The sequence below is a fragment of the Caloenas nicobarica genome, chromosome 2 (assembly GCF_036013445.1).
Source record: "Caloenas nicobarica isolate bCalNic1 chromosome 2, bCalNic1.hap1, whole genome shotgun sequence".
Lineage (NCBI taxonomy): Eukaryota > Metazoa > Chordata > Aves > Columbiformes > Columbidae > Caloenas > Caloenas nicobarica.
The window spans coordinates 27,922,831-27,934,838 of record NC_088246.1 but is presented as its reverse complement, the minus strand read 5'-3'; the positions used below and the strand labels follow the sequence as shown (position 1 = coordinate 27,934,838).

At 37.3% G+C, this 12,008-nt stretch overlaps 1 protein-coding gene across 3 annotated transcripts in view; it reads left to right on the top strand.

Annotated features, from left to right (window-relative positions):
- The window catches only part of COL28A1 (collagen type XXVIII alpha 1 chain), a 58,623-nt gene that overhangs the window by 23,410 nt on the left and 23,205 nt on the right, over positions 1–12,008 (top strand). For all 3 annotated transcript variants that reach the window (XM_065629095.1, XM_065629096.1, XM_065629094.1), the window contains 10 exons: positions 508–576; positions 1,783–1,851; positions 2,782–2,850; positions 4,420–4,488; positions 4,976–5,044; positions 6,202–6,270; positions 7,394–7,465; positions 9,388–9,456; positions 10,029–10,100; positions 10,705–10,773. In XM_065629095.1, coding sequence (XP_065485167.1) covers positions 508–576; positions 1,783–1,851; positions 2,782–2,850; positions 4,420–4,488; positions 4,976–5,044; positions 6,202–6,270; positions 7,394–7,465; positions 9,388–9,456; positions 10,029–10,100; positions 10,705–10,773 — 696 coding nt within the window. The remainder of the gene's footprint in view (positions 1–507; positions 577–1,782; positions 1,852–2,781; positions 2,851–4,419; positions 4,489–4,975; positions 5,045–6,201; positions 6,271–7,393; positions 7,466–9,387; positions 9,457–10,028; positions 10,101–10,704; positions 10,774–12,008) is intronic.

Sequence of the window (12,008 nt, the reverse complement as noted above, 5' to 3'; positions counted from 1 at the left end):
AGTAAATTGGAGGAATTGTGAAACCCTATAAATAGAAGTTACAGAAACTATGCAGTTCCTGGAGTTCCAGTGTAATCCCTTATTCCACTGAAGTGGGCTTCAATTCGAGTGCCTAGAGATAGGCTATGGGTGAGGATCCTCCACACCTGAGCATTCCTACTTCGTGGCTGGGTTGCACTTCAACCAAATTTAGCCTGACTTCCCCCCCTCATCCCTGTCACCTCTCAGGTCCTGCACTTTTAAGCAGTTACCCTTAAACAAAGTGATAACACCCCTTTGCTGTTGGCGTGAGGGCTGGAATATGGTATGGTGCTCCAAGTATTAACCGAAAGGTACTCTCGAATGCTTCTAAAATGTCATTTATGCTTGTTTTACATCAACAGATGTTACACGTTTGGTTTCAGACCTTTCTTGTGACATCATTAAGTCATTTATATATGCCTGTTATGCTTTTCCAAAGCATCGAGTTGAATTAGGACTGAACTTTCTAATATTCTTTTTCACAAGGGTGCTCAAGGCCAGGAAGGTAAAATTGGAGACCGGGGACCTCCTGGAATTGGCGAGCAAGGATTACCTGTAAGTCAATGATAAATGCAGTGGAAGTAGAAATAAAGTCTTAGTAAACATAATGGATTGACAGCAGCTGTACTGGCTTCTGATTCCATAAACCCCCCTACACCTAGTCTGCAGCAGCAGAAATGTGTTCAGCTGTGCCAGCCCAGTATTGCAGCGTGTGGCTTTACCCAAGTGAGTTAATGAAGCCGAGTCCAAACAAGTTTTGGGGAAATGAAAAATTGCTTGCTCCATGTGAGCAGGATTGCAGTATCCAGTTTTCAGAAAGATATGGAGTTGTATATTAATAGGTGTACTCCTACTTATTTGAGTTGAGGATAATCTTTAAAAATTGTCTAAAATCACGTTTTAAGAAGATGAAAATCCAAAAGCTGAGGCATTCCTCACCTCCTTTGTGTACTTTGGACTGCATCAAAAACAAAGACCAAATTTATATGCTTTTAATTATGTCTTTATCTTCTGAATTGCAGAATGCTAGCAAGTTTTTTGTAAAATTGAGTTAGTGCTCACTGGCTGCTTTTTCTTCCTGAAATGTATAAAATGTATGGCTTCCTTGTGTATTTCGTTAAAAATCTCAGAGATTGTTAATTAAGAAGCCACAAATGTGGATGGAAGTTAGATTCATCCTAATAGTATTTTTGAAAGTCACTTTGTGGCTGTAAAAGACTGTTTTTCTCACCAAAAAATGTAGAAACTTTTTGCTTAATCAAGATCATCCTTGAAAACTCTTTATTAGTTTCAAATAATGAAAGATGATTTTTTTGAAGAACATGAAGTATTACAATTCAGTTGTAATGCTGTACTTGTTTAAAACAAAATTGACATTCTCTAATTTTGTATGTTTAACCTGCTATTTTGTATGAAAAAAACCTATGTTCGAATTAATGATTTTCTGAAAATCATGAAATTATATGAAATTGTAGGGAATAAATTTCACAGTGGTAAATGTATTTATTATCAATTAATCTACAGGTTCATTTGGGTTTTAAGGGCACAATCTTTAGACATTAATAATGTAATTATGTAGTTCACACCATTATTTCAATTAAGGGTTGCTACATTTCATTTTAATTGCTTGGGCTCAGCCAGCTGTTATGGAAGCATTTTTACTTAACAGTGTCATAAGAACCTATACTGGCAAGTTAGACAAAATGTCAATAAAAAATGGAATTTCTGATATAGTGTGAATATATTTTTCTTTTCTTACAGGGACCACGTGGCCCTGAAGGTTCGCCAGGTGAGAAAGGTCTACCAGGAGAGGGCATTCAAGGCCAAAAGGTAGTTTTATGGAAATTATGCTTTTTAACATTGTGGGCCAAATTTGCAGTAGTGTTTAAGTTATTTAAGATCACTGATCATTCCACTGGTCTCAAATGTCAGCTGATGGATCTTGGTCTTCTGAATCGCTGTTTTCTCTGAGTATCCCTCCGAGCTCAGAAACTGTATCCAGATAATTACAAAAAAGTTGCATGGTCCCTCTAACAGTAGTAAGTTAATTATTCTCTTATTTATGTGTTTAATAAGGTACCTTATTTTGGTAGCATTCACGAGATAAAATATAATCTGAAAGACTGCTTAGCTATTTATGTTCTGTGTTGGAAGAAAACATTCAGTAACTGTTTTCATTCTGTCATGCCATTTTGGGAAACAAAAAGATGTTGTATGAGTCTCTATGGACAGTTACTTCATTAGGGGCATTTACTAGGTTAATATATGTGAACATTCTTTTTTTAAAAAATAAGTACAAACAAGCAAAGGTTTATGACTAAGTCACAACTGGACTTCCCATAAAAATGTATCCCTCTCTTTTAGTGACTTCAAGATTCTCTAGAGTCTTGAACTACTAAGCAAAGAAATTTTTCTTCCTTTTATGGGAAAGATGGTACTTGTGTCCTTGCACCAAGTTCTGATCTGCTCTCTCTGAGTAATGAACATATTACCCCATTTTCAAAATGTAGCTTCTTTCTTCCTAGTATTTAATTTTCTCCTTTAGAAGTCCTGCGTTCAACAACACAATGAATGAAGCATGTAATTAATTGTAATTGAATCACTTTTCTCTAAGACTGATAACTCCACTGACTATTTTTCTTGTTCATTTTGTAAATAAATACTTTTCTCCTCATTATCTACATTATGATGACCAGTTTATCTGGGATAGCACTTTTTATAAATTCCTAAATATGGTTACAAAACTGCACATATTTCCAGGGTGAAAAAGGCTCTGAAGGTATACCTGGTCCTCCTGGACTGCCAGGTCAACAAATCAAAGGTGACAAGGTGAGGCGCAGAATATTTTTCTAATCGTATCTTTAGTTAATTATATTTATAGTTAAATTAATGATGAATTATTAGCATAATATCACAACAATAGAAAGGTATGTTTTACCTAGTGTCTGAAATACTACACCATTCCATGCAGCTCCATATACTGCACTCATCTATACAAGTAGCTGAGGCTGTTAATGTTAACTGAGGGCACTAAAGACTGTAGTCTATGCAGCTGGGAATATGAGGGAAGAAATTGACTTTTCTCCTCCTAAATTTATTTCAGAAATATTGTATTTTAAATATTTCAAATTTTATTTAAATATTTTTTAAAAGGTAAAAAACTCTTTGAGTTTTTTCTAATCTAATGGACCCAGGACAGAAAAAGGTACACTCTGGCTTTTGAAATTTGTTAGCTTTTTGGTGCCTAATCCCCCAAAGAGGAATCCAGAACAAATGTAACCCCTTTGGCCTGATGAGATTCCCGCCTGTATCTTGTGCATCCCCAGGGAGTGGCTGACGACACACGGCCAGATGTCCTACAAAGCAGAGGCAGCGATTCCAGATCCTCTTTCTCATGATTATTGCCTCAGCTCTCCTCCTGCTCCCCGTTGGTTTCTTTCCCTCCTGTCCCCATGTCTTCTGCTCTCCTCATTGCCCCACACTCAGCTTCAGTAAGAGGAGAGGACAGCACTCCCATCCCAAGTCATTGACAGCTTCATCAGCAGAGAGTGCTTCACAGATGTGGGAAGTTCAACTTGGACTTACTGATCTCACCATCCAGTCAAATGGCTCTCCAAAATCTTCAGAGCAACTTAGGTGGTGTGGTGAGGTCTGATCTGGTCAGTCTGTGAGAGAGAAGCTCAGTGAGAACCTGCCAGACCATCTAGGTCAAGACAGAGCCATCTTATTCCCATGTCTGTGTAGGAAAAATGCAGTGATGGCCAGGATAGTGAGCATTTGGGATGGTTTCAGTAAATAAGTGTTTCTGGCATACGTGAAACTAATTATTTTTTGTTTTCTAGGGACTGGTGTCACACATCCTTGACACCTTCATGGGTCTGTGCCATTTCCAATACCCACAACACCTCCCCATATTCCTCTGTTTCCATCATTCCCTCTGCTATAGTTCCTCTATTCCCTCCCCAAGTGCTGTACAATACCATTGCAATACCGCGTGACAAAGATTTTTCAAAAATACCCTCTAGCTGCTCTGTTGACACTTGCAAGTTATTCCTTTGAGAGCTGTGTGAGAAACTGTGTACATTTCTGTACAATAAAATCTTTAAAATTAATCTCAGTGTGTAAAGATAAACTATGGTTCCTTCTGATAATAAAGTTACTGCTGTGATCATCTTGTGTTAGAAATGAGACAGAGTTTGTAGGTAGGAAGGGGTATTATTTTTATTAGATCAGTTGCCATAGGCAGACTTTCAGGTATTCTAAACACATTTAACTCAAACAAAGCAGCAAACTTCAAGCTAATACAGCTTGGAGGCTGTTTCTTTGTTTTTAGTTTAAATATGTTTATCAGCTAGCGTGGATTATTGCAGTTTAACTCTTGAAAATACTTTTGTATAGGGTGAACAAGGTCAAGTGGGACCACAGGGCCCAACAGGACCACCAGGAATAGGCAATCCAGGAAGCCAGGTAAGTCTAAATTTTGGACATGTAATGAGCATGTGCATGTAGTTTTCATTTTATACGGTATCAGAGCTCTAATTTTGATGTGAAAACATTAAAAATTTCACAGTGAGTTTTTATTTTAAAAAGTACCAAACTGGTCTTTAGGCAAAGTTTCTAAATATAAGTGATTCCAACTGATTAGCATGGTCTTAGAATCAAGCAAAACAGATGTTTGGTCTAATCTGCTTAGTAATTTGCATAGGAGATAAATCAAATACATTGCTTGGATGATGACATAGTATAGATAAGAGTTTCACAAAGTAAGAATCCACCACTTCTGAATTTCAAGTCCTTTGAAGGAAAAATAAAATAAAGATCTCAGAACTAAGCCTGAGGACAGGCTGGAAAATTGTTTTCTTTAAAGATAAGGTAAAGTCATTATTAACTGGAAGATGGTGAAATTCAGATGTAGAAGAACGGAATGCAACAAGTCATTTATTTTGCTTTGTAGGGTATACAGGGTCCACAAGGAAATCCTGGAGCAAAAGGATCTAAAGGTTCTGGTCTGCCAGGTCCAAAGGTAATGACTAAGACATTTTTTAAAAAATAGCACCAGCAAGAAACAACAAGCAATATACCTTTGCCAGGCGTTTCAAGAGTGTGTTCGATGAGATGAAAACCTAGGTCTTCATTAGAGGTAACAATTTGCTTTTCAGTCTTTGAGGGAAAATCACCCATGTTATCAAGGTGTTCCCCATACGGAGCATGTGGCATTTGCTTAGTGTCAGCCCTTCATCTTTGTGGATGTGGAAAGAACCTGGAAGTGGGCTAAACTAAACACATTTATATAGTCCTAAAATTACATTCGGCCCTTTGAAGGCAACCACGAGGCTGATGTGGCCCCCGGTGAAAATGAGTTTGACACCCCTGGGCTAAGCAATTACTGCTCTCGAAGCCCAGACCTCTAGTGAGACAGTGTCAGGTGAGCACCCCAAGGGGAGAAAAAGGGAATTGACGAAGTACTTAGGAGAGCAAGTGGAATGAACTGAAGAGCTGTAAAGCAGAAATGTGCTTTGTAGCCACCTTGATCTACAAAAGGAAGACATGACTCACTGTAGCAAGAGCAGAGAGGAATACAATCATCTTCTTCTGGGCATTACTTTGGCATGGAAGTGGCAGTTGCAGCAGCAATGTTTAATATTAATGTAGGGAAAAATAGGGAGCTGTGAAACATGTGTATGAGGACAGTTTTCCTAGTGTGAAAAGGTATTTTAAAAAGCAAAATTGAAACCAATGAATTTCTATTTCTTTAACTGTTTTAGAACTACCAGAAGGAAGAATCATGAGAGTAAAGCTTTATCTTAAACAGAAGTTTTTTTTTTTCTTTATTTAGACTCACTTTTAATTCAGTGACCAAAGCGTGTTTGATATAGTGGTATAAAATAAAAATATAAAACATATTAAAACAAAAAGGAGAAAGCTGGAATGATTCACTTAGACTTTCTGCCCACCGCAAGCTTAAATAAAATAGATGCAGTCCTACAAGTTAGGGGAGTTTTAAAGAACAGAATTTTCCAGTGGAAAACTGCTTGGCTGAAAACTTAGAATCATAGAATATCTCAAGCTGGAAGTGACCCGTAAGGACTCTCTGTGTGTAAAGCAGTTAGTGAAACAGTGCAAGTAATGAATGAAGGTAAACTGCGTTCCTTCGTTAAACAAAAGGTGTTTTGTTACTAGGGTCAACCAGGTGAACCTGGACAAAAAGGAGAACCAGGAATTCCAGGAATTGGCGTACGAGGACTTAAAGTGAGCCTATTTTTATTTTTAACTGCTCCTTACAGGGTCTTCTAATTCTTTCACTAGTTGCTCATAAACTAAGATTTTTTTATATAAATCAACTATGATTGAAATAAGGAATTACAGTGACAGATATTCCCTTAACTTCACAGTTTTAGCTTTTAAACTCAAAATGCTGCATTAGAGCTCTCACCCTCTGACCTAATATCATTACTGCAGCCATAGCTGGAGCAGAGTTTTCCTATGTGGTTCCTAAGCTAGTGAGGTATTTCCAAGGCCAGTTAGAAATGTTGCAAACCGTGTTCTTCTGCAATGACTGGAAAAAGAAAAACCCAGTCTGTGTGACGATGGTGATCAGACTGCCTAAATGTTAGAAGAGTTGTTAAACACGTAAAGCTTTGACTTCAGCTGCCATTTTAAAGACTGTGTACTATGTCCTTAACAATTTAAGTAGGGCTTCCAGAACCTTGGGTAAGGTGACACAGACATCTTGGTTTTGCTGATTTTTCCCAGGATCGTGGAAGAAGCACTGGGCAGGACTAGTTCCTGTAGATAGTTTCAACTCTTTGTGGCAGGTCTTAAAAGCAATGCCTTCACCAGTTTGTACCATCAGTGAGGTGATAGTCTCCAGTCAACACCTCCATCCATGGTACAAACCAATCTATGAACTTTATGCAGCTCATGCAATGCATGTGGTCAGATAGACCAAAAACCGTAATTCAAAAGTGAAGTGAGCAGGCTGGACAGGCATTTTTGGCTGACCATTCCTTAAGTCCCAGATGTTTGACTTTGCAAGTAAATTACATTTGTATCAAATTGTTCTTGTGCACAAAATAAACAGCATTCAATCATGGTTTTACTCACTGAATAAAGGTAAATTTAGTTAATACAAAACCAAGATTGAAGAAGTAGATGTGGAGCTTTGAAATAAATTGAAAATACTTATTTTAGATTGTATGAGTAAAAAAAATTACTGGGTCTGTAGAATATTTATCTTACTGGGAATAGCAACCTTTATTTGAGCAAAAATATTGTATGTCATGAATTAACATTTTAACACACTGTTAGATCCAGTTTACAGAATAAAGGATTCATTGAGGCATGCGGATATAATTATTTATTCTTCTTTAAGGGAGATATAGGTCTAACAGGACTCCCAGGAGAGAAAGGGGTGCAGGGAGATCCTGGGAAGTCAGGGCAAAAGGTAAGGAAATATATTTTTCTGCATGTAAAAGGTGTAAAAGAAAGAAAACAAATCATTATTTGCAGGTATGCAGTGGTAAGTTCATCCTGGGGGAGGGCATGTGCCAATGCTTTTGCCAGGGAAAAGGGACCAGGCTAGTTGAGATGTTTCCAACAAACTTTGCTAACAGTGGCTACCATCTGAATCTGCAACCGATTTAGTTGCCCTGCCTTTTGTGGCCTATTGACTACTGTTAAACTTCACAGTCTTCTCAGAGAACAGATAGGTTGTGTCTTTAGCCTGTTCCTAAGAGCCAGTTCAGATTTTTCCTGACACCAAGAACTCATGCTCAAAGTGATGTGACCTAGGACATCCAGCAGGGTGGTGAGCTGTGGCTGAAGTTTGTCGGCCTGGTACAAAACCATCACAAACATCTGCAACCAGGGCTGCTGGCTTCCAGGGGAAATTCCGAGATTTTAAGAGAAACTCTGCCATATTGGGAAAGAGAATCATAAATTCAAAACGGTCAAAAGAAATTTAGAGGAGTGCACAGCAGAGTGCCAAAAGTAGTCAATTAAGAGTAAGTTAAATGGAGGCTTTAAAATTTTACTCATTCCAGAAAGAATGAGCTGCTGAGTGAGCAAAACTCAGTGCTTTGTTGAGTTGCTGCTGTGAATTCAGGCATCTCCAAACTCCGCAACTGTGCAGCTTGTCAATGAGGGCAGCAGCTGGCCAACATGTAGCTCTGATGAACTGAACATGGTTCAGAGTAAGCACATCAGCATTTTTTGACTGCAGGTCTCTAATCAGAAAGTATCTGAATAGCTGTAATAAGCATCTATTAATAATGCAACTTCACTTTTTTCTTTTCATCTACAAGGGCAGTGCAAATACCACAACCTAAGACAGTAAGCCTTCCACTGAAGGAAAATGTATTCAATTTCTGTTGCAGCTTAATTATTTTTTAAAAATTTGAAGTCTCCCACTATATAAGTGCTCAAAAGTGAAGATCTCAGTGTATCAGAAGGGAAACATCAGCATTACGAGTAAGCGTTGGGTTAAATTCACAGGTGGCTTTTGTATTTGGGAATGCTGGGGTTTTTTTCTCTTGCGTATTGGCTTTATACTGATGATCATCTTGGTGCTGTCACCTTCACTGTTGTAATTCGTAATAAGTGAAAATATTAGTACTGAGCAGCTACCTTGGGCATTCAGGACAGTGCAAAGAACAGCTGATGCCTGCAGTTAGTAGCACAGAGATGTTACAGCAGTTATTTGCAGGTGTGAAGCTGTCTCACAGAAGTGGGACCCAGACTGAAGCCATCAGCAGGAGGCTCTGTAATGCCACTTTCATCAGCAGCTCGGATCAGAAATGGATTTTTAAGCTTCGTTTTAATCTACTTTTAACTTTCTGAATTACCTACAGGGATTCTGACATACTAATCTGACTTATATTATACAGAAATATTTTGTAGAAAATGTTCCTTACCAGAATGTTTTATGTGGATTATTTGTGAATTATTTGAAGTAGTGTTGCTGGCAAATAGATGCAGTCTGGATTGGCCTTTGTCTACAGAGTTGCCCAAAATGACTGCTTCTTAGAAGTTGTTTGTCTCAAAATTGGTCAACCAAGACATTTTCTATAAATTTGCAAGCATTTCTCTTCCTTATATGAATATATGCATGCAATTCCTCCTACAAAAGATTGATGTAATTGCAAATGGCACTATTACAAATGTCTGTGAAGTAAGGAATATGAATGCAGGAAGGTGGAAGCGGGGGTTAAGAAGACAGAATACTTTAATTTTTGCAGGACAACGTTTTAACCAGGTATTTACTGACATTTTTAGGAAAAGTGTGTATGCGAGCATTGTTTCTCATAAGTCTATTGATTCAATAAAGTTACCTAAATGAAAATTAATTAACTATTTAATCTCTGTTAGGGAGAAAAGGGAGATCAAGGTCCAAGAGGCCCGGAAGGACCCCCTGGCAAAGGAGATGTAGGCCAAAAGGTATGGCTTGACATTCACCCTGGAGAAATACTACAAATTTTATTTTGTAAGAGCTCAGATTCTGACCCCTTTTTTCATTCATTATATCTTAAAGAGCAACTGTATCTTACCTGATGTTTTAAAAGACTTTAAGAGGGAGCAGTGTACTCCTTAGCCTGCACAAGTGGAGCAAAGATTAGACTATAAACACAGACCCTAAAGTTAATTGTGCAGTAGAGATTTCATAAAAATTCAGTACAGAATTTTCTTTAAAATTAGGAGACAAATTATCTGAGCATGCTCATAGGAGGAGGGGAGGAGCCAAGAGAAATTATGTTACTAGTTAGATGTTTAAATATGAAATTAAAAGCTGGAAAGATGTATCAGTACACAGACAGCTTTTATCTCCCACCTGGTTAAATGTAGGACATTTGGGGCAGATTCTAGAACTGAGTGGGATTTCAGTTGGAGTGGAGCATCTAAATATTTTCTAATTACGGGCAACATTGTCATCCTGTTTTTGCTCATTCGTGTATCTCCCAGTTGTGAGTAACACTTTGCTGTGATTGAAACAAAAGGTCTATTTTCATCAGGGTGACCCAGGAGAAAAAGGATCCCAAGGACTGATTGGTTATAGAGGAGCACAAGGCCCAGCTGGACCGAAAGTAAGCCTTTTCCTTCAGAGTAACCCTTCACTTTGTATTTTATAAAAGTATCAATGGAATTTATGTAATGTACCAATTTCTCAAGCATCTGGTGCTTGAAGACTAAATAGAAAAAGGAAAAGCAGAAATATTTCTATCCCTCGTCCTGAATGACACAAAAGTCCCAAGGAGAGAAAGAATGGGTAAACATATAATACAGATCTTATAGTTACGTGTGAGCACTGAGAAGCTAGATTAAAGTTGTCCAAGTGATTCTAAAGATCAGCAATACTTTCTGTTATAATATTTTGTGATTAAGTGTTGCTCTGAATGACACAGAAATTGAAATAATACAAGTATTCTGGTTATTCCATTGGCTTTGTAAGCCAGACACAAAAAATTATTAATCATATACATTGTTCAACCAATAGTTATTTACAACATAAAATGTGGACCAACTTTCGCAGGAAGAGTAAGTTGATTTATGTTTTTTCCCCAATATTGTCTATTTTGTAGATAGATCTGTGTTACAGATATTTTTATAATGTAAAGTGTTGAAAAAAATTCTTGCTACTTGTGCAGAAAATTGAACTGTTTAAATCTAGATGATACCATTTTGTAACAGGGTGAACCAGGAGAGAGAGGACCACCTGGTGTCACTGGATCATCTATTCAGGGACCTGCTGGACCAAAGGTGATTATCTGATACATGTTTGCTGGAGACCAGAGATTGGAAAATTTCTAGTGCATATATCTGTCAAAAGAATATAAGTTAAAGAAGTTAAAATTCCTTGTTGCAGTAACAAAGATGACTGCATTTTAGAAATAAGAACTGAAAAGTAATAAAAATTAACAGAGTGCGTTTGAGGGCCCTTTAGCAGGATACTGAACTTAGTACGTGTTATTGCCTTCCAAAGCCATTTGGTAAAAAAAAAAAAAAAAAAAAAAAAAAAAAATATTCTTACATTTTGGTTGTGTTTTGGCCCCTCCTGTGAAATTTATTACTTTGAAGTTGGTTGTTGTTGCTTTTGTTGTTGTTTTTGTTTTTCAAATTTACTCTGTACTTTGTTTCTTATACTAAAGGTTTCCTGAATGTGGCAACAAATCCCTGCAGGAATGTGTCTGTGTTTAGTTCCAGAGAGTTACATGCTAAACTAGATGATTTTGTGAAGATGAATGTTTGCATGTTACTTCCAAGTGAACAACTGGCCAGTAGATACTAATTTAAATAAAATGTCATATATAAGACAGCTACAGCTACATCCACCTAGTTTTCTATATCGGGAAAAAGTACCTGAAATGAGTGGGACTTGTCCTGCTGAGTAAAATAAGTGGATTCAGCAATGGTAAAGCTAACTTCAAAGTTTTTAAAAACAGTTGAAACTCCTTTTATTTTTATTTTAAGAATAAAATAGTTGCTGCTTTTATAATGTGTAAAATGATCATTAGCAATTGTGTTCTTGGAACGTCCTGGTATCTGCAGTAGTGAAGCCAGACATTATAAATTTCTGATGCAAGGAATCTGCATGTTTTTCAAAGCTGGGAGTTACCATGGTCTGAGGTCTTTTTAGTACATCTCTAGGTATTTGATGTAGTAGTGGATGATTGCTAGAGGTCTTAACTCCTGGACAGACACGGCTGCGTCCGCTGGAAATTTATTTATTTCAAGCTACACTCATGTTTGGAGACTAGAGTTATATTTCCCCTGACAACTGTTATGCTGCTATTAATGTGGAGACAGTAACATTAGATAGCTGTTTTTTCTCGAAGTCCTTTCTATGGTTACAACTGCTCAGTGGTTTTGATAGAATATTTGATCTGCATTCCCTGGTGAATGTTTGGTTAAATACTGCCTGTCATTCTCACTAGTGTTAAAAATTGCAAAAGTTTAATTGAAAATTGAAATTTTCTTCTTAAGATCCTTAATGT